Here is a 21635-nt window from a genome sequence, read left to right as displayed (position 1 = left end):
GTTATATATGATTTACCTAAATTAACCCAACCAACCTTGTTAGCTAGGTTGACATCAGCTGCAGAGTCTATCAGTTCTTCAACTATATCCACATGCTCATTAAATACTGCTGTATGCAAAGCTGTCTCTCCATTCTTAAAGAAGAAGGTTAAAAATATGAGAAACTTTAACTGTTTTAATGCTCATTCAACCAGCCTGCTTAGCTCAGTATGGAGAGTGCACAAGGCAAGGCATATGTTCTCCATGACATACAGTGACTGAAATACATTTGAAACAAACAAAACTTAGTCATTCAGAACTTTGTACTTGTTTTATTAGATAAGTTTGACATCTGGATATTTGTTGATGTTTAGGGAAGTTAGTCATTTAAAACATTGAAGATGATTTTAGATATGTTAGTGTAGATGGTTTGTTAGGTAAGTTAGTCATTCAGAATTTTGTAGATGTTTTTAAGAGAAGTTAAATTATATTATATTAGTTTAAACTTCTTACATGGCTGACCAGGGGTACATTGTACACAAGACTATAAATTTAGAGGTTGTAAGTTTGATCACCTAGTGAGGAAAATGTTCTTAGTAATGATAGGAGTTTATGGACCCATAATGACAACTGGGAGATTACGTGTTCCTTGTGTGTGATTTCAGAGAAATTCTGCATTCTCCAGTTTTGACAGAAAGCTAAGTACGCATTGAGCAACTTTTAATCCAAGAACCTTGGTTTAAAACAAGTTTACAGACTTGTTTTTTACATAACCTAGATACAGTTGAACCTGCTATAGTGGCCACTTGCATAAAGCAGCCATTTGCTGTATGCAGCCGGTCAGCTAACTTTCTATAAGTGATTGTTTGTTTTAATTCCAACTTGTTTTAAGCAACCAGATTACATCACTCCCTAGGCTCACTACATAACCCTTATCATGCTGGACATAATTTATTGTGCCTTTGTGACCAGTGTAGATCATGATCAGTCTGCACATCTGTGCAGTTTGATCATGATCTGCACTGTTTTCAGTCAGTTTCTTTTTGATAAGCACCCTTCTAAACAGTTAATGGTACTGTCCAAATTGAAAGATGGACAAGTTCATTATAGAAATTAAGCAAGGTAAGGTTAATACAGATTTTACAGTATTAATGAAAAAACAACAACGTACTTAGTCTAAAACATGTCAACTGACCAACTGATGAAGCTTTAAGGCAGAGTGGTTAAGGTTGTTGACTTTTATGCACTTACTCTTCACCGGTTTGGGTTCCAGACATAACTTGGGGTGTAGAATCTTCATGTGAAAAAGTCATCAAGCTGACTTACAGAAGGTCGATGGTTCTACCCAAGTGCTCGCCCATGTCTGAAACAATGCCAAGAGAGGCACCTGTTGTCTTTCCCCACCACCAGAAGCTGGGAAAGCTGCTATATTACCAAAATTGTGTAGTTGTGACTCTTCACCCAACAAAAAAAATTAAATAAAATAAAGTCAATGAATGTAAAAAGTCTTACTTTGTCTTGGCCATTAGTGTTTACTCCAGTCTCCAGTAACAGCCTTACAACTGAAATATCCCCTGTTGTAACAGCACAACAAAGTTGTATGACATCATTGTCTATCAAGGCATAGGACATTGTCTGTCAACCTATATTATAGTATAATAGTGGTTGAACTTGTAACTTACAGGTATTTGTTTTGTTTGTTTGTTTGTTTTGGGTTTAACGCCGTTTTTCAACAGTATTTCAGTCATGTAACGGCGGGCAGTTAACCTAACCAGTGTTCCTGGATTCTGTACCAGTACAAACCTGTTCTCCGCAAGTAACTGCCAACTTCCCCACATGAATCAGAGGTGGAGGACTAATGATATCAGACACAATGTCGTTTATCAAATAGTCACGGAGAACATACGCCCCGCCCGAGGATCGAACTCGCGACCCCGAGATCCGTAGACCAACGCTCTTACCTATTGAGCTAAGCGGGCGGGCTTACAGGTATTTGTAGAATTTATTATTTATTTCAATCAGGCTATTATAAAATGATTGCAGGAAGCAGTGGTTTTGGGCTTTTGGGGCTAAAATACGGCTCCATTGCCCTTTCCCAAATGTTTGGTTCCCCTACCCCCATCCCCCCTCACTATTTTTGACCAAAAAATCCCTTTAAAAACACTTTTTAGATCTACATGATAATGTTAACCATATGGAAATAATAGCTCTTGCTAGGTTACCATCCAAAATTTCCTTAAACAAGAGGGTCATGATGACCCTGGATCGCTCACCTGAGTAATATGAGCTACATGTTTCAGATGTCAAACTGATGATAAAATATTAAGAAAGTCAGTAGGTCACATTCATGGTCAATGAAATTCAGTTTTACGATTTGTGTGCAAAACTGTGTACGTCATCAAAATTTCCAGGCTGTATCTTAAAAAACAAGAAAGTAGGTCAGAAGGTTAAGGTCACAGTCAAGTGACATCATATTACTTGGGGTCATCAGGTAATTATAATTAAATAGTCTTGGAAATAGGATCAGATGATTTTTTAAGTATTTTTCCTATATAACTCACATAATAAGTAAGTGACCCCAGGGCGGGGCCACTTTTAACCCCTGGGGCATAATTTGAATAATTTTGGTAGAGGACTACTAGACAATGCATCATACCAAATGTCAAAAGCCTAGGTCATATGGTTTCTGACAAGAAGATTTTTAAAGCCTCTTCCTATATAAGTCTATATAAAACTTGGGACCCCAGGGCAGGGCCTCTTTTCACCAAGGGGTACAATTTGAACAATTTTGGTTGAGGACCATAAGACAATGCTACAAACCAAATATCAAAGGTCTAAGTGTTGTGGTTTCAGACAAGAAGATTTTTAAACTTTTTTTCCTATATAAGTCTATGTAAAACTTGGGACCCCCGGGGCGGGGCCATATTTGACCCTAGGGGGATAATTTGAACAGTCTTGGTAGAGGACCACTAGATGATGCTACAAACCAAATATCAAAGCCTTGGGCCATGTGGTTTTATACAAGAAGATTTTCAAAGTTTTCCCTATATAAGTCTATATAAACCATGTGACCTCCGGGGCAGGGCCATATTTGACCCTAGAGGGATAATTTGAACAATCTTGGTAGAAGACTACTAGATGATGCTACATACCAAATATCAAAGCCCTAGCCATGTGTTTGTGAACAAGAAGATTTTCAAAGTTTTCCCTATATAAGTCTATATAAACCATGTGACCCCCAGGGCGGGAACATATTTTACCCTAGGGGGATAATTTGAACAATTTTGGTAGAGGACCACTAGATGATGCTACACACCAGATATCAAAGTCCTAGGTCCTGTGGTTTTGGACAAGAAGATTTTTAAAGTTATTCATTTCGGTTGCCATGGCAACCAGAGTTCTGCAGGGAATTCAATTCTTTGAATAATTTTGAAAGAGGGCCACCCAAGGATCATTCCTGTGAAGTTTGGTATAATTCTGCCCAGTGGTTTTCAAGAAGAAGATTTTTTTAGGAAATGTTGACGGACGACGGACAACGGACATTGAGCGGTCACAAAAGCTCACCATGAGCCTTGGCTCAGGTGAGCTAAAAATGTGATGTAATATAGGATCACCTGCAGGATGTTGGCTGCAGGAGACTTCCAGAAAAGTTTTCCACTATAACTTGAGCAGTTCTTATCCAATGATTACCAGTTTTAGTTAGAATGTTTATGGGCATGATATTTTGGTCAAGTTCAGTAACCAGCCAGATAGTGCTAAACATTGTGGAGTTATGGATTTGAATAACTCAAAATTTTGAAAATTTACAATGTCCACAACTGAACCAAATTACACAAAGTTTGTATGTCTGTATAAAACCAAGGCAAATTCCATATCAAGACAGAAATGAGGTAGTTCTGCACGTTTGGAACAATTTATTTTCTACAAATAAAATTCTGCATAAAAATACAAAAAAAAATGACAAGCTAAAGTTAAAAGGCAAACTATGTAAAGAAGACAGACATTAGAGCAACAAAAATATTTACTGAAAACCAAAATTAACTTTAAAGCTTTTTTTTAAAAAGATATTTTTTGAGAATATGAAAAGTGTCGGAGCAGCATGGAAACAAGAGGATGGGTGGAGATCATTATTGAGCAATAAATTTATTATGGCCTGAGTGTTTGTGGTGTTGAATTTCCTAAAATTGGTATTTTCACTTAATTTACTTATACATGTTCAAATCCCAACAAAATTAAAAAAAATAATTAAAACTTATTGACACTAATGCAACAGTAGATTATAGTAACTGATATAAAGTACATTTTATAGATATTGACAAAAAACTTATGAAAATTCTTTATACAGAAGCAAATTTAGATAATATCAAAATATATTCCTATATTCTTTTCATGTTTACTCATTATTTTTAATTTATCAGAAAAGTGAATAGGTAACTTGCCTTATAGCAGTATCCATCCATTGATCTGACTGAAACATTCCTTCCACTGGGCAACCAGAGTTCACCACCTTTTAACCATAATAATATCATTAATACCTGGTAATCATATATAAATTGATGTAAATTGAATTTGCAGGTCGAAAAAAACATACAAGGAGATTTTCTATGATAAAGGCTATACTGTAGGTTATCACCTATATTCATCTACGTCCAAAGTCTGAAAGTTAGACCAAGACTTTACAGTGACAAATATTCAGTTTTCCAGAACTTCTTTCATAGCAAATGTGTAATGATGAAATTTTGCTAGACTGTCTGTAGCTTCGTATTCATGGAAAGTTTCATTACGAGCTATGCTAATTTAACTGTGAAAGAGGAAAAAGAAAATTTAGTCTTCTCAAAAACAGTAAAGCCAAATACTTTTAAACTTTCATGAGTTGACTTTACAAGACAAGTTAAATAACTGTCTTATATTCTGTCAAAATTATGCCCCTTTTTAGCCCACCATCATCAGATGGTGGGCTATTCAAATCACTGCGTCCGTGGTCCGTCCGTCCGTCATTCCGTCCGTTAACAATTTCTCGTTATCGCATCTCCTCAGAAACTACTGGGGGGATTTTGACCAAACTTTGTCAGAATGATGTATTGGTACTCTAGTTGTGTCCCCTTGAAAATCAGACTGGTTCAACAATTATTGAGTGAGTTATGGCCCTTTGTTTATTTTTATAATTTACATAGATTTATATAGGGAAAAATTTTGAAAATCTTCTTGTCCAAAACCACAGAGCCTAGGGCTTTGATATTTGGTATGAAGCATCATCTAGTGGTCCTCTACCAAGATAATTCAAATTATATCCCTGGGGTCAAATATGGCCCTGCCCTAGGGTTACATGGTTTATATAAACTTATATAGGAAAAACTTTGAAAAACCTCTTGTTCAAAACCACAGGGCCTAGGGCTTTGATATTTTGTATGTGACATCATCTAGTGGTCTTCTACTAAGATTGTTCAAATTATTCCCCTAGGGTCAAATATGGCCCCGCCCCGGGGGTCCCATGGTTTACATAGACTTATATAGGGAAAAACTTTGAAAATCTTCTTGTCCAAACCACAAAGCTTAGGGCTTTGGCATTTGTAATGTAGCATCATCTAGTGGTTCTCTACCAAGTTTGTTCAAATTATCCCCCTAGGGTCAAATATGACCCCGCCCTGGGGGTCACATGGTTCATATAGACTTATATATGGAAAAGCTTTTAAAATCTTGTCAATAACCTACAACATTCAAATTTGGACCACATGTATGGTTTTGAGTGGCAAGATGAACCTTGACATGAGTTGACCTTGATTTTGACCTAGTGACCTACTTTCACATTTCTGTAGCTAAAGCCTTCAAATTTGGACCACATGCATAGTTTTGTGCACTGAAAAAAACTTTGACCTTGACATTGACCTAAAGACCTACTTTCACATTTGTGGAGGTACAGGCTTCAAATTTGGACCACATGCATAGTTTTGTGTTCTGAAATGAAATTTGACCTTGATTTTGACCTAGTGACCTACTTTCACATTTCTCGAGCTACAGCCTTCAAATTTGGACCACTTGCATAGTTTTGTGTAGCGAAATGAACTTTGACCTTAAGATTGACCTAGTGACCTACTTTCACATTTCTGTAGCTACCGACTTCAAATTTAGACCACATGCATAGGATTGTGTACCGAAACAAACTTTGACCTTGACATTGACTTAGTGACCTACTTTCACATTTTTGAAGGTACAGGCTTTAAATTTGGACCACGTGTTCTGAAGTGTAATTTGACCATGATTTTGACCTAGTGACCTACTTTCATGTTTCTCAAGCTTCAAATTTGGACCACTTGCATAGTTTTGTGTACCGAAATAAACTTTGACCTTAAGATTGACCTAGTGACCTACTTTTAGATTTCTCAAACTTCAGCCTTCAAACTTGATGCACATGCATAGTTTTGTGTACAAAGAACTTTGTCCTTGAAATTGATCTTGTGACCTACTTTCACATTTCTCAAGCTACAGCTTTCGAATTTGGACCACATGCACAGTGTTGTGTACGGAAATGAAATTTGACCTTGAGCTAGTCAGTAAGTCTTGAAATTTGGAACATTCAAAAATGGCACATTGGTGGGCACCAAGATCACTCTGTGATCTCTTGTTTTACATACAATTTTTGTGGAAGTATTACATGTAAGCAGAGTTTTCAGAAATTATTTGAATGCTTTCAAACTCAACAGAAGTATTAAGCATCATGAGGTGATCTCACAGAGAAGGTTTCATAACTTTTGCTTTCATTTTGGTAAAATATGCCCCATTGTCACTTAGAAAATTTGGTGAAAACTTTGCAAGGAGGTTTCTCAGCAACTGTTGTACTGAATGTGTTCAAAGTCTTGAAGATCTTCAGCATTATGGTATGACCATTCTGAGCCTGGTTGTTTTATCTTCGACTTCAGTTTATAGAATATTGCCCATTTTTCAAGAAAATTTGGTAAAGTTTTTCTACGTAAGTTGATATTATGTGGAAGAGTCTCAAATAGTTTTGTGCCCTGTCATTAGACACCTGTTGTTTTTCTTGATATAGTTTCATATTGCTAGTAATATTTCTTTTCCCAATAAGGTCCCACCACCATCAGCAGCTACACACTAACACATTAAAAAGTAAATAGTTTCAGACTGAGTAATTTAAGTTTCTTGATTTTAATGTTTTACCTTCACCCATCTTCTCATATTGACCTCTGCCCCATCCCCACCCTCTTTCATGTTTTAGTTTGATATATTTTTTATTATATGCCCATGAATTATTTAAGAAATAATATATCCCAAACAGTGATTTGTCATTGACTGTAATCATTGTTTTGAGTCTAGATGCGAAGGAATTATGTCACGAGTGCGCAGCCCGAGTGATATAATAATGCGCATATAATCAACAAACAATGATATTATTCACCCACGAATCACTATTTGAGATATATTATTTCAATTCTAACACATTATCAAGGATTATTATGTATGACCTTGACGATATCAATCAAATATTTGCCTGATTTCTGCTGATTTCTTTTCCAGAGCGCCGCTATGCCATCTAACGCTATGACATAATAATTATGACATCAGAAAAATGAATGTTGAATAATAACACACAGTTTTCAGCCTTCTTTGTTTAATTGGAAACAAATCGGATCATGTTAGAATATGTTATCATTATTTCGGCCCTTGAATTGCTGTAAATTGGAAAATTGACAGTGTTTGCTCTCTGACTGAAGTATTTCTTACCCAGTGTTCACTAGACTTGGTCGCACTGTTTTTAGGCAATATATCATAGCCAAGTTTAATTACCAGCTAGAGCCCCAAGTCTGTCTGGAGTTACAGCCCTTGAATTACCATTGTTAGTGAAATGGGTCACATGGTTTATGCGCATAATATCTCAGCTATGTTCAAAGGTGTTGGGTAACCGTCGAGATTGTCTCAGTGCCTCTGGTGTTAATGCCCTTGAATTACTAACAATTGTGTGTCCCCACTTAAACTTGTGTAGTTCTTATCCAATGTACACCAAACTGAGACACATTGTTTTTGGGCTTAAAGTTCTATACCAGTTCAATAAGTAGCCAGATATACTCCCAGTGACTCATGAGTTATGGCTCATGAATTACTTACAATTGCAGGGCCCACTTAACTTTAGTTTTTCTTACCCATTTAATGGAGTAACAGTATTTCTTTGCTGTATTTCAGGACTTTTCAAGTCAGCCCAGTCCCCACAGTGTCAATACAGATGATAGTGATGATGAAGGCTCAGATCTTGAATTGTCAGCTGGAAACAAGGACACTTTTGTTCTTGAAGTATGTCTTTAATCCTTTTGGTTCTGTTAGAAAAACATGAAAAAAAAATTAAAGTGGAATGCATATTTTGTTTAAAGCTTAAAAATCTCTCCTTGAAACAAGGATCTTTCTGTCCATTAGAGTGTCCAGTTTAACATAGGTATTATAAACGCAAGCTGGAGTCCTGTTGGAAGAATCAGACAAATAGCAGGCATGGATCATTGATTTAGACCAATTTCTGAAGGTTGGGTATTGTTTTTAGCCATTGCTACTTTTTCCAGGTTGACGACACAAAAGATGACACAGTGCAGGCAATGTTACATGACACTCCTCACCCAGTTGGTATGGAATTGTGCAATACTGAGACATGTCCTGGCATTCCATCTAGAGCTCTCACACATAATCTTCAGGTATCTTGTATAGATCTGTCATAAAGGTAGAGGAAGTGTAATGAGACACAGCAATATCAGTGTTAATACATATTCCCTTTAGGCAATTTGACATTCTTCAAATGCAAACATGGCTGTATGTGTGTCAGGTATGTTGTATAGATCTGTCTTAACCTTTAGCATGCTGGTGGCAAGTGATTCTGCCTTTGCGTCCAGTGCAGACCAAGATCAGCCTGCACATCCGTGCAGTCTGATCATGGTCTGCACTGTTCGCCATTCAGTCAGTAAATTTTCAGTAAACATGCCTTTGAATAATAAGTGGTACTGCCCAAATTGAATGATGGATCAGTCCATTTTAGAAATTTAGAAGGGTAATGGTTAAGGTAGTGGAATGGTAATGACACTCTGCACTTCCCATGTCATTATGTACTCCAGTTATGCAATTTGGCATCCTTTGGATGTAAACATGGCACTATGTGTGTATGACTGTCTGTAAAATAATAGGAGAATACCGAAATTGCATGTAAAGAATACACAATTTACTGATTGTCATGAAGTTTCTTTATGACAATGTTCTTTTCACTTCTAGAAGCTGTTATGGTTGTTTGATTAATTGAGAAAAAAATACAATTTGTGCTGTAATTTTATTCATTACATGTATTGATCAAAGTTAATGCTGGTTGCTATACACGTAAGCATTGGCATTTATTAACAAGACCCTTACTACACTACACCCATATTGTAGAAATTATGCTGTTTCTTTGTATACTTGCAGATGTTCACACAGGTCTACAGACGAAAGATAGATCTTGAACAACACATGAAAACAGACTTCAAAGAATTCTTTGATGGTGTTTATAGGGTAAGATTGTAAGACATGTATTTTACTATTTTGTGTAAAATGTTCATGCTATAGAGTAGAGATTATCTTGCTTCTAAAGTATTCTTTGACACAAACCTAAGGTTATAAACAGAATTTTGAGACCAGTCTAAAATCTCAAGAATCTGATTGGTTGATTCTGAGCTCAACCTAAAATTGGCCAATGGCAGGGCAACATTTAGAGACTGATCTAAAAACTCAACTATGACCTTTGAAACTGAAAAAAGGTTCGTCTGCATTTTTGTCTGCATGTTTGTTACACACAGATAGTATGAAATCAAAACTTGGTCCAGCAAATAGACACAAAATATACATTAAATATTGTGAAAGTAATTACTGTTCGTGGTGGCCTATTTTTCATGGATTACAAGAAGAAATTAAATTCTGACAAAGTCTTAAGTAAAATTCCCATTTCATTCTATGTTCAGAGGTTGAAATACATGTATATATACTCCTCAAAATAGCTGTTTAGGTCCAAACCATGAAATTTCATACCCACAAAATTAAATGATTTCACAGTAATTGGCAGCTGGACTCACATGACAATTGATAATACTTATGAGGAGCAAATAGATTATTTTAGATCAATATTTTCATGTGTTTCATAGCGGCTTTTCTTCAAGTTGCGAAGAATGATACCATGTTGTCTGTGTAACTTGGTGTTCAGTGTAGATGCTCCTGAGGAAGATGAAATAGAAGTTGTTGTCACGGGAACATGTGTTGCCATTGACGATAGCCAGTCACAGAACAAAACATACTCAGATACACCAGTGAGTGCTGCTTCAAGTAAACAGCTTCTAAAATCAGGTATGACTCTTACCTTTTTTGTGGTCATTGATAAATGTTTTAGTTTATGCCATATCAATGATATCATATACCCTTTTTATAAAAAACAATCACCGGAGTTATATGTGTCCTTGAGAAGTTCAAGTTCTTGATACAGGAGTTAATGCTGTTACCGTTGCATTTCAGGTGTTTTTTCTCCATTTCAGAAAAGGTCAAAAACAATGTCTTTTAATGCCAGAATTATTTCCTTTTTACTCAATTATCATTCATAATGAATTCTGCATTTAGAGAAAATAATTATTGCTCAGTGCAACTTTGGCTTGTTTTTGCTAAATTATCATTTGTAAACTAATTCTCCTTTTAGAGAAAATTGCTCTATGCGACTGTGGCTGTTTTCTTTAAGGAAAGCTCTTTTTGTTTAACTGCATATGTTTCAAGATTCTTAAAGTGTTTTTAAAAGATGAAAGTATTCCTTAAAGTTGTTGGAATAGTGAATGTACAAATATTTCTCATGGGCTGCATGCTGTATAATACAGGTATATTACATGATTGTATGTAAACATAAGTAACTATTCAAGCACTCATACTTTTTGATCTTTTATGTCATTGCAGTTCATTCAGAATTAAAATAACTTCCACTGCAAATGTTGTTTTGAAATATTGCATTAGTCTTACAAAGTATTAATGTTGTTTTGTTAATGCATTTCAGCAAATGCCTCAGTGGTTGGAGCAAGTGGGGAGAATGTTGATGATATGATGTTCCAGATGGAGGAGGTCACTGAGGGGTCGGCTTCCTCAGCATCTCATAAAGGTTCGTTCAGCCATCTGTATAGATTGTAGGGAGCCGTGAAGGGCAATTTGTTAAGGTTGCTGAAGTTAAATCACTATAGGTTTGAAACCTTGCTTAGGATGTAGAGTTATTTTGTATGAGAAAGTATTACAGTTGGCTTTTGGAAGGTTGGTGGTTCTACCCACGTGCCAGCTTGTGCCAAAATGTCCAAAGAGGCACATAGGATCTTCAGTCACTGGTTGAGCTCAGGTCTGTATGTGACTTGCCTCTAGGTTGAGCTCAGGTCTGTATGTGACTTGCCCCCTGGTTGAGCTCAGGTCTGTTTGTGACTTGCCCCCTGGTTGAGCTCAGGTCTATATTTGACTTGCCTCCAGGTTGAGCTCGGGTCTGTATGTGACTTACCCACTGGTTGAGCTCAGGTCTGTATGTGACTTGCCCACTGGTTGAGCTCAGGTCTGTATGTGACTTGCCGCTGGTTGAGCTCAAGTCGGTATTTGTCTTGCCCACTGGTTGAGCCCAGGTGCTTACTGGTTGAGCTCAGGTTGGTATGTGACTTTCCCACTGGTTGAACTCGGGTCTGTATGTGACTTGCCCCCTGGTTTAGCTCAGGTCGGTATGTGATTTGCCCACTGATTGCGCTCAGGTCTGGATGCGACTTGCCCACTGGTTGAGCTCAGGTCTGTATACCTGCTGGTTGAGCTCAGGTATTTATGTGACTTACAACATTTGGTTTAACCATTGATTGAGCTCAGATCTGGATGTGACATATAACATTTGTCTTGCCCAATGGTTGAGCTCAGGTTTAGATGTGACAGTATTTGCCTTGCCCATTGGTTGAGCTCAGATTAGGATGTAACAAGTAACATCTGCCTTGCCTGTTTGATGAGCTCAGATTTTATGACATATGACATTTTCCTAGCCCATTGGTTGAGCTTATTAAGTCAGAATGTGACATATTTAACATTTGCCTTGTAAGTTGAATGAGCTCAGAGCAGGATGTGACATATTTAACAATGACTTGCCAATTGATTGAGCTCTGGTCTAGATTTGACATATAATATTCACCTTGTGCATTGGTTGAGCTAATTTCTGGATTGGTTTATTATTGCTCTGCAAGAAGTAGTTGACAAGCTGATGTTACATAAATGGAAAACCCTTTAAGCATACTGCAGAAAAGCCAAGTTTGTTGTTGTAGCAAGATCATTTTAATAAAAGGATGAATTTATAATTTCAGCCTCTGGAAATTATTACTCTTAAGATATTAAATGATATTAGGGTGCAGCATAAAAGACAGATAGATTAAATAAACTCAGCAAAAACTACCTATATATATAATTCTAAGTAGAATTTTTAGCAAAATTAAAAGTATAATATCTCCATGTAATGTAACTGATTTTTAGCTCGACTATTCATAGAATAGTGAGCTATTGCACTCGCCCATGCGTCGGCGTCGGCGTCGGCGTCTGCGTCCGCGTCCGCGTCCCGATTTTGGTTAAGGTTTTGTATGTAAGCTGGTATCTCAGTAACCACTTGTGGGAATGGATTGAAACTTCACACACTTATTCACTGTGACAAACTGACTTACATTGCACAGGTTCCATAACTCTATTTTGCTTTTTTACAAAATTATGCCCCTTTTTCGACTTAGAAATTTTTGGTTAAGGTTTTGTATGTAAGCTGGTAACTCAGTAACCACTTGTGGAAATGGATTGAAACTTCACACACTTATTCACTGTGATGAACTGATCTACATTGCACATGTTCCATAACTCTATTTTGCTTTTTACAAATATTATGCCCCTTTTTTCGACTTAGAAATTTTTGGTTAAGGTTTTGTATGTAAGCTGGATCTCAGTACTTACTAATGGGAATGGTTGAAACTTCACATACTTGTTCACTATCATGATCTGACATGCACTAAGCAAGTCCCATAACTCTACTCTCTTTTTTTTCAAAATTATGCCCCTTTTTCGACTTAGCAGTTTTTGGTTAAATTTTTGTATGTAATCTGATATCTCAGTATCCACTAATTGGAATGGATTGAAACTTCAAACACTTGTTCACTGTCATGATCTAACATGCACTGTGAAGGTCCCATAACTCTACTTGGCATTTTTACAAAATTATGCCCCTTTAACTTAGCAGTTTTTTGTTAAGTTTTTGTATGTAAGCTGGTATCTCAGTATCCACAAATTGGAAAAAATTGAAACTTCACACACTTGTTCACTGTCTTGATATGACATGCTGTACAGAGGTTCAATACGTCTACTTTGCATTTTACAAAATTATGCCCCCTTTTCAACTTTTGTATTCATTCAATTGACAAGGCTGTTGAATAGTCGAGCGTTGCTGTCCTCCGACAGCTCTTGTTCTGTTTCCTTTTATTACAGTACCAAAGGTTAAAGCAGAAATCTTAAAGAAGAAACCAAGTCAAGTAAGTTTCCTGACAGTTTGTTTGCTGTATGGTGAAATATAAGTGTTTCAAAACTGCTTTTAAATGTTTAATATAGAATGGAGACGGTACAGAAAGTATATCGTCTGGGAGGACCATATTTGTGTAGAAAAACTGCTATAAGATAAAGATATTAATTGGGACAGTTCACATTCTAAGAAATATGGAAGATTTTAGATATTTATACACTAGATTATAAAGGAATCAGAAATTTATTGCTATGGAAGAAAAGCATTATTTTCTATTTCAAAACCCAGAAAAGTGGAAATGATATTGATAAAATCTAAATATACTTAGAGCTATTAAAGCTATTCTATACTTACCTGGATGTCGGCGTGGTTGGCATCACACCTTGGTTAAAGATCTGCATGCCTTGTTTTACATAGAAAAGTTGGTTAAAGTTTTGCATGTAACAGTCAAGTTGTATCTCAGTAACAGCCACATAATTTATATTGGATTGAAACTTCACAAAGACGTGCTTCTCATCAAACATAAACTTACATACACAAGACTGAGAAATTAAAGGGGGAGCGGTGGTGCAGTAGTTACACCTCATATGACACCATCTCTGGTTTTTCCAGGTAGTGGACTCCAGAGTGGTGCAAATAAACTGAAAGCTTTCATCACAATTAAGCTAAAATAAATTTGTATAAACTAAGGAAGAGAAATTAATTCAAATTATTGCCCTTGTTTGACTTAGAAAATTTTGTCGAAATTTTACTAGCAGGTTGTTACCTAGTCATAATAAAATTTAAATTTGTAATAAGTTGTAATGAAATAGCTCAGTTATGGAAGTCTTGCCAAGATATAACCTTGTATCAGTTAGAATTTGTCAAATAGTTGAATATGTAGTCTTATGGACAGCTCTTGTATTGGTAAAAAACCAAGGATATTGTATCAGAGTGTAGTTTAGATCTTGTGACTACTGTAAAATCAGTACTATTTATTAGGGGTTTATTTTGCAGGAATGAAAAAGATTTTATTCATGTGAAATAGCAATCCAGACTAAAAATCAACAAAGTAGCTTGTTTGTTGTCTAGTAAAACTAGTAATTAATTCTAAAAAATATCTGTGGATATATTTTGTAGGTTTTTGGAAGGACGTTACAAGGTATTCAGATAACACCATTGGCATATGTCCCAGGAGCCAAAATAGAAAGATACATCGGCAGTTACAACTTTTTCTTTATACGGGAAACTACATCAGTAAGAGAGGTACGTACAAAATGCAAAATAGAATTGTTAAGTATTCCTAGTTCACAATCACTTGCCTTTCACTGCTGATGGTTGAGCTTTTACCAACATTAAAAAAAAACGTCATGGCAGAAAACAGTCTAGATGGTTTGCAAATGGTTAGACTGTCTACCCATGTTAGTGTAGTGAAAAATACAGTTGATCCTTTTAAAGACCTCTAATTTCATTTACAAATTAAACATTTGCAGTGTATTTTAGCCTATGAAAAGACCAACTTAGAAAAAAACAACACTTCATGTCTCTACGAGGTATGATCTCTCTGTACAGGGTTTCATCAAAATGATCATCAAACATTGTTTTAGAAGAGCCCTGTAATAAAACTTTTGCCTTCCAGAAATTACTAGTTTGCAACATGTGACTAATGGTAGTTTGTTATAGAGGGTTACTTTTAAACACATTTCAACGATTGATGTAAAAGTTTCGATGTTTTCTAAACAAAAAGGTGAAAATATCCATACCTGTGGTCACTAGGAAATGATTTTTGTAATTGTAACTAAGATTTTTATGCTTTATGCCTCATTCATGAGATTAAACATCAATGTAACAAAAAATTATTTAACATGTTGTCATTAACTTCTGAAATTTCGAAAACTTGGGGCAGATTTGTTATGTAAATCTTGTTTTACCAATTAGTTTACAAAATTGCTTTCATTATGTTTTCAAAAAACTATTTTTTTTCTTTCACAGGTGGGTGGGGTATGTGGTTTTATGCAGAAGTTCATCATGGAGGTCCTGGCTATTGTACGTGCACATGTGTCTTCACTTGGAGGAAATGCTCTTGTGGCTTATAATATGACACAGTGTGTACTGCTTAGCAATGAACACAAAAATCAGGTAGATTTTGATATGCTCTCAGTTGAATTATTTAAGGTGTAGAAATCACCCTTTTTAGTCCTCTACCCATGTTTCTGCTATAACTTTAAAAGTAGAAGACATTTTTATGAAACTTGGTACGTGGATAGATGGCCATTTGGAAAATTCGCACATCTTTTTTATTTGCTGTGGCATCAAACAGTCCAAAAATATGTAAAAAAAGTTGATTCTGAGGTTAATTAAAAAGTATTAAGAGATTGTTTCTTTGGTAAATATGTAGAAGATAATATGGAGAATATACACATTTCATTTTCTCTGTTTGTTCATCCCTTTACCCATTTGTCCTTCTGTCAGTCACAAATTGCTGATTCTATTATAACTTTGAAAATACAAGAAATTTTTTCATGAAACTTGGAACATAGATAGAAGGCAATAAGTAGAATATACAGATTGTTTTTATTTTGACCTTTATACCCATCCAGCTGACCTTTATACCCATCCAGCTGTTTGACTTGGTGATGGGCAAATCGGTTAGATTTGCCAATCGATTAATAGGCATAATCGGAAAAGCCAAGCGATTCGATTAATCGGATATAATCGGATAATCTGTTACTCTAGTTGCATATCTATAAGGTCATCTCACAGTGTATGTTTTATGTCATTACTTAAGAAATGAACCACACAGACATCAAATATCCTATTTCTGTTGTATCCCTTCATAAACACGAGTAAGTTAACAGTATAAAAGTAAAATATTTGTGAGGATAGTAAACTTCAAATCAGGTACTTGTCTTAATTTCACAAGGGACTTATCCAGTGATATTGTGTTATCAAATTAAAATTGTTTGGAGCAAAAATCGTATTAATGATTTATTAATTCCTAGTTTATGACTGGAATGATTTCAATCCCACAAAGTCAAAAAATGAAAATTCCTTTGCTAATATGCTTGCGTAAGTCTTACGGCATGCTATGCATACTGCAATACTAATGTCAAGAGTTTAGGTTGATGGTTTTCCCGGCTTAATGTTGTAAAAGCCATATATCTTCCAAAATCTGGGTGATCACAGATGACCTCAACTTCTTTCGAGACTTTGGAGGAAGCCATTTTTAGGTAGAGTAGTTTCCCTTGGCATGATAGCCCCAAGAAAACGGTCAGAAACAACTAAATTATCCGTTTAGGGTGCCAAGTAATTAATCGGTCAAGGAAAAGTGAAGTCTGTGATCGCACTCATGGATGCAACGCCGACGATTATTCGATTGTCGCCGATTGTCGGCCCATCACTACTGTTTGTCCATAAACAGATCCTTAATGAAATTTCAAAGTGAAAGAAACTTTTTTCATGAAACCTGACTTATAGGAGCAGTGGCCTAGTGGTTAACCCTTACCCTGCTAAATTTCTAAAATGGACTGGTCCATCATTCAATTTGGGCAGCATCACTTATTATGCCCCCCTTCGAAGAAGGCGGGGTATATTGTTTTGCAGATGTCTGTCGGTCAGTCAGTCTGTATGTAGACCAATCCGTTTCCGGATGACAACTCAAGAACGCTTGGGCCTAGGATCATGAAAGTTGATAGGGAGGTTGGTCATGACCAGCAGATGACCCCTATTGATTTTGAGGTCAGTATGTCAAAGTTCAAGGTCACAGTGACCCGGAACAGTTAAACAGTTTCCAGATGATAACTCAAGATTGCTTGGGCCTAGGATCGTGAAAGTTGATAGGGAGGTTGGTCATGATCAGCAAATGACCCCTATTGATTTTGAGATCAGTAGGTCAAAGGTCAAGGTCACAGTGACCAGGAATAGTAAAACGGTTTCTGGGCAATAACTCAAGAACGCTTGGACCTAGGATCAGGAAAATTGATAAGGAGATTGATCATGACCAGCAGATGACCCCTATTGATTTTGAGGTCATTTGATCAAAGTTCAAGGTCAGATTGGCCAGGAACAGTTAAACGGTTTCTGGACGATAACTTGAGAACACTTGGGCCAAGGGTCATGAAAGATGATAGAGAGGTTCATCATGACCAGCAGATGACCCCTATCGATTTTAAGGTCAGTAGGTCAAAGGTCAAGGTTACAGTGACCTGGAAAATTTAAACCGTTTCCAGACAAAAACTTGAGAACGCTTGGGCCTAGGATCATGAAACTTGATAGGAAGGTTGATCATGACCTGTAGATGACCCCTATAGATTTTGAGGTCTGTAGGCTAAAGGTCAAGGTCACATTAACCCGGAACAGCTAAACCCTTTCCGGACGATACCTTGAGAACGCTTGGGCCTAGGATCACTAAACTTAATAGGGAGGTTGATCATGACCAGCAGATGACCCCTGTTGATTTTGAAGTCAGTAGGTCAAATGTCACATTGAACCAGAACAGTAAAACTTTTGTTTACAGTGAGCAAATAATTTCTGTTCCTTGTGCAATTACTGAATGCATCAAGGGGGACATGAGCTCTTGTTATTTAAAGGGGTGTGCACTGAAAATTTACTGACTGAATAGCGAACAGTGCAGACCATGATCAGCCTGCTCAGATGTCAAAATCACTTGCCGCCAGCAGGCTAAGGGTTAAGCAATTGGCTGCCGAACCTGGGGCTCTTGGGTTCAAGCCACTCTAGGGCCACAACCACACCTCATATAACACCATTACTGGTTTTTCTGAGAAGCGGACTCAAGAAAGTGATTAAAACAAGCTTGAAGCTTTCATCCCAATTAAGCCTAAACAAATCAGTAAACAGGTAATCTTAACGCTTATCATGCTGGACATGATTGTTTCCTGTGGCAGCAAGTATGACAAATGTCCCTACCAGTAGATGACTTTCATTATGTCACCCTATAATGCAGGGGATATATTTATTTTGTCTTGTCTGTCAGCCTGTCTGTCATTTCCATTTCTGTTTTTCAAAATAATGAACTTAAATCACAAAATGTCCTTGTGATATGACTGGATATTGCATGTCAGGTCATCTTTCTGTTTAAATGAAGCAGTATGGGAAGACATGTACTTTTACTGGGCATATATCATGATCTTGTCCATACCAAGGATACATTGATATTATGATAACCCTGGCTCATGATTAATCAGACTCATAGTTTAAAATGTAGACTTACACTTTAAATCTTAAATTCAGTGACTTCCTTTAAATGCATTTAAATGTTTGCTTAAATTTTGCTGACTTTTTGTATACCTATGAAACAGGACATATTATGTGATCACCTGCAGGCAGTGGGCAAGCAGGTGGGCAGTGTCCACTGACTTGAGCAATTCTTGTCCTATGCTCACCAAACTTTATCACAGTGATTATGGGCTTAATATCTTGCTTTATCGCATGTTTGACGTCACGGGAGTGAAATAAAGCCATTGCATAAAATTGATAATACACTAGTGTAATAAAGCTTTGACGTCGACGTCATTTATAGTATAGGAGACGTTGGTCAAATTGACTTGTTTATAATAGTTAAAGAAAGTAGAATTTTTTATGTTTCGGCAGGAAAAGCTAACGTGATAAAAAGAATATTACTTTAAATTTCGTCCCCTTAATGCAAAAAGGTACCATGAGCATATGAATAAAGAAGGCACTTGGTACCTTTTTGCATTAAGGGAAAAAAAATTGTGACTTTTCACGTTGAATTTATTAAACTCGTTGAATAAAATTGAAAAAATGCTCGGCAGAGCCTCGCATTTTATTTGTAGTAATGACCCTTGAATGACTAAAAATTGTGAAAATTGACAGTGTTTGCTCTCTAACTTGAGCATTTTTATCATCAAAATGAGTCACTATGTTTATAGGTATAGTATCTTGGCCAAGGTAGATAACCAGCCAGCTTGATCAAGTGTCTCTGGAGTTATGGCCTTTGAACCACTATAACCTGTGAAAATTGACAAGTTTGATAACCAGTCATATATTCCCAGTCACTTCTGAGTTATGGCCCTTGAATTACTTAAAATTGTGAAAAATTGACAGTGTTCATTTAATAACTTAAACAGATCTTATCCAGTGTTAAACCAAACTTAGTCAGAATGTGTATGGACATATTATCTTTGTCAGGTTCAATAATCAGCTGGATAATTTCTTTTGATCTGGAGTTAGGGCCTTAAATTAGTCCAAATTGAGAAAATTGACAATTGTGTTCTCAGGAAGAAGAGTATTTTAACACTTACCATGCTGGACATGATTGATTCTGCCTTTGCGACCAGTGTAGATCATGATCAGCCTGCACATCTTTATTTTAACTTCAGGCAGCGTCTCATGAAAAATTGTAGTTTTTTATAGAAATAGAGTGAAATGAAGACAAAATGCATTTTAAAGTCTGAGTCATACTTTAAGCAGCCCAGATCTTTCTGATGTAGTTTTCACATTATTATACTTTTGTTTGTTTTTCAGAGTCAGTGTTTGATCAATGTATGTGGCGATGCTGTGCACGCAATAAAGGAAGGGGAGATAACTGCCATCGTACCTGAACATGTACGCAAACATAGTGATTCTCCGATATCTGTGACTTGATCTTGACATCAGAAATGAGACATGGTTGTGTGTGCGATATTACAGAATAGTGCTTGTTTAGATGACAGAGGACTGTCTTTTAACTAGGAGACAACACTAGTCAATAGTCATCTAGAAAACAGACACCAATTATTTATTTATAACTAAATGTGCAGAAAAAAGCTAAAAGTTGTGAAACATACAATTATATAATGTTGTAGTGGAAAACTAGTCAGTATGTGATCTTATAATTGCAATGAGGATTTAATTGTCTATATTCAAAAGTTTAATAAACAGTAAGTTTATTTATAGTTGCCAAAGGTCAACTGCTGCAGAAGATGTTAGTCAGTTTATGTTCTGGGAGACTGTGCAAGATACAGAACATTCTCCAGCTGGAGAAGGATTCCCTGGTAGATGAATGTGCAAGGTGTAAAATACCTGCATAAAAATTAGATTTAAAGTCATATTCAGACCGTTTTTAGCTCGACTATTCGAAGAATAGTCTAGCTATTCTACTCACCCTGGCGTTGGCGTCGGCGTCACACCTTGGTTAAGTTTTTGCATGCAAGTACATACAGCTATCATATAAAGGCATATAGCTTTGAAACTTATTTATTCTTTTTCTAGGTCAATTACCAACCTCACTGGGTCAAGTTCCATAACTCTAACATGTATTTTGAGCAAATTATGCCCCCTTTTGGACTTAGAAAATTCTGGTTAAAGTTTTACATATAAGTTACTATCTCCAAAACTAATGCAGATATTGAATTGAAACTTCACATGTGTCTTCGGGGTTATAAAACTAGTTGATAGCACCAAGTCCCATAACTCTGACCTTCATTTTGGCCAAATTATGCTCCCTTTTGTACTTAGAAAATTTTGGTTAAAGTTTTGCGTGCAAGTACATACAGCTATTACTAAAAGGTATATAGATTTGAAACTTATTTTTTCTTTTCTAGATCAATTACCTACCTCACTGGGTCAGTCCTATAACTCTGACATGTATTTTGGCCAAATTATGCCCCCTTTTGGACTTAGAAAATCTGGTTAAAGTTTTGCGTGCAAGTACATACAGCTATACCAAAAAGGCATATAGCTTGAAACTTATTTATTCTTTTTCTAGGTCAGTTACCAACCTCACTGGGTCAAGTTCCATAACTCTTAACATGTATTTTGAGCAAATTATGCTCCCTTTTGGACTTAGAAAATTCTGGTTAAAGTTTTACATGCAAGTTACTATCTCCAAAACTAATGCAGATATGGAATTGAAACTTAACATATTTCTTCGGGGTTATTAAACTAGTTGATAGCATCAAGTCCCATAACTCTGATATGCATTTTGGTCTAATTATGTCCCGTTTCGAACTTAAAACTCTTTTGATATTTAACATTTTGGGTAATAATTTCCTGCTTCTGTGACAATATTTCGAATAGTCGAGCTTGGCTGTCTTATGGACAGCTCTTGTTATATGGGAAGTCAAGCCACCAGTGAGGTTTTAAACCTTGACCTCCTGCTTGTTATACCAGT

General features: G+C 36.3%; 1 protein-coding gene across 2 annotated transcripts in view; it reads left to right on the top strand.

The window, feature by feature from the left end:
* LOC123536130 (C2 domain-containing protein 5-like) overlaps positions 1-21042 on the top strand; it is an 84450-nt gene extending 63408 nt beyond the window's left edge. The window contains exons 20-28 of one of the 2 annotated variants that reach the window (XM_045318965.2): positions 8173-8280; positions 8541-8669; positions 9424-9510; positions 10137-10335; positions 11024-11125; positions 13495-13538; positions 14645-14770; positions 15497-15643; positions 20009-21042. In XM_045318965.2, coding sequence (XP_045174900.2) covers positions 8173-8280; positions 8541-8669; positions 9424-9510; positions 10137-10335; positions 11024-11125; positions 13495-13538; positions 14645-14770; positions 15497-15643; positions 20009-20128 — 1062 coding nt within the window. In that variant the 3' untranslated portion in view covers positions 20129-21042. The remainder of the gene's footprint in view (positions 1-8172; positions 8281-8540; positions 8670-9423; positions 9511-10136; positions 10336-11023; positions 11126-13494; positions 13539-14644; positions 14771-15496; positions 15644-20008) is intronic. The other variant, XM_045318966.2, reaches the window with a different exon arrangement.
* The last annotated feature ends 593 nt before the right edge of the window (positions 21043-21635 follow it).

This window comes from Mercenaria mercenaria, chromosome 17, assembly GCF_021730395.1.
Source record: "Mercenaria mercenaria strain notata chromosome 17, MADL_Memer_1, whole genome shotgun sequence".
NCBI lineage: Eukaryota > Metazoa > Mollusca > Bivalvia > Venerida > Veneridae > Mercenaria > Mercenaria mercenaria.
Note: the sequence above shows the minus strand (reverse complement) of the source record. Positions and strands in the feature narration are given on the sequence as shown.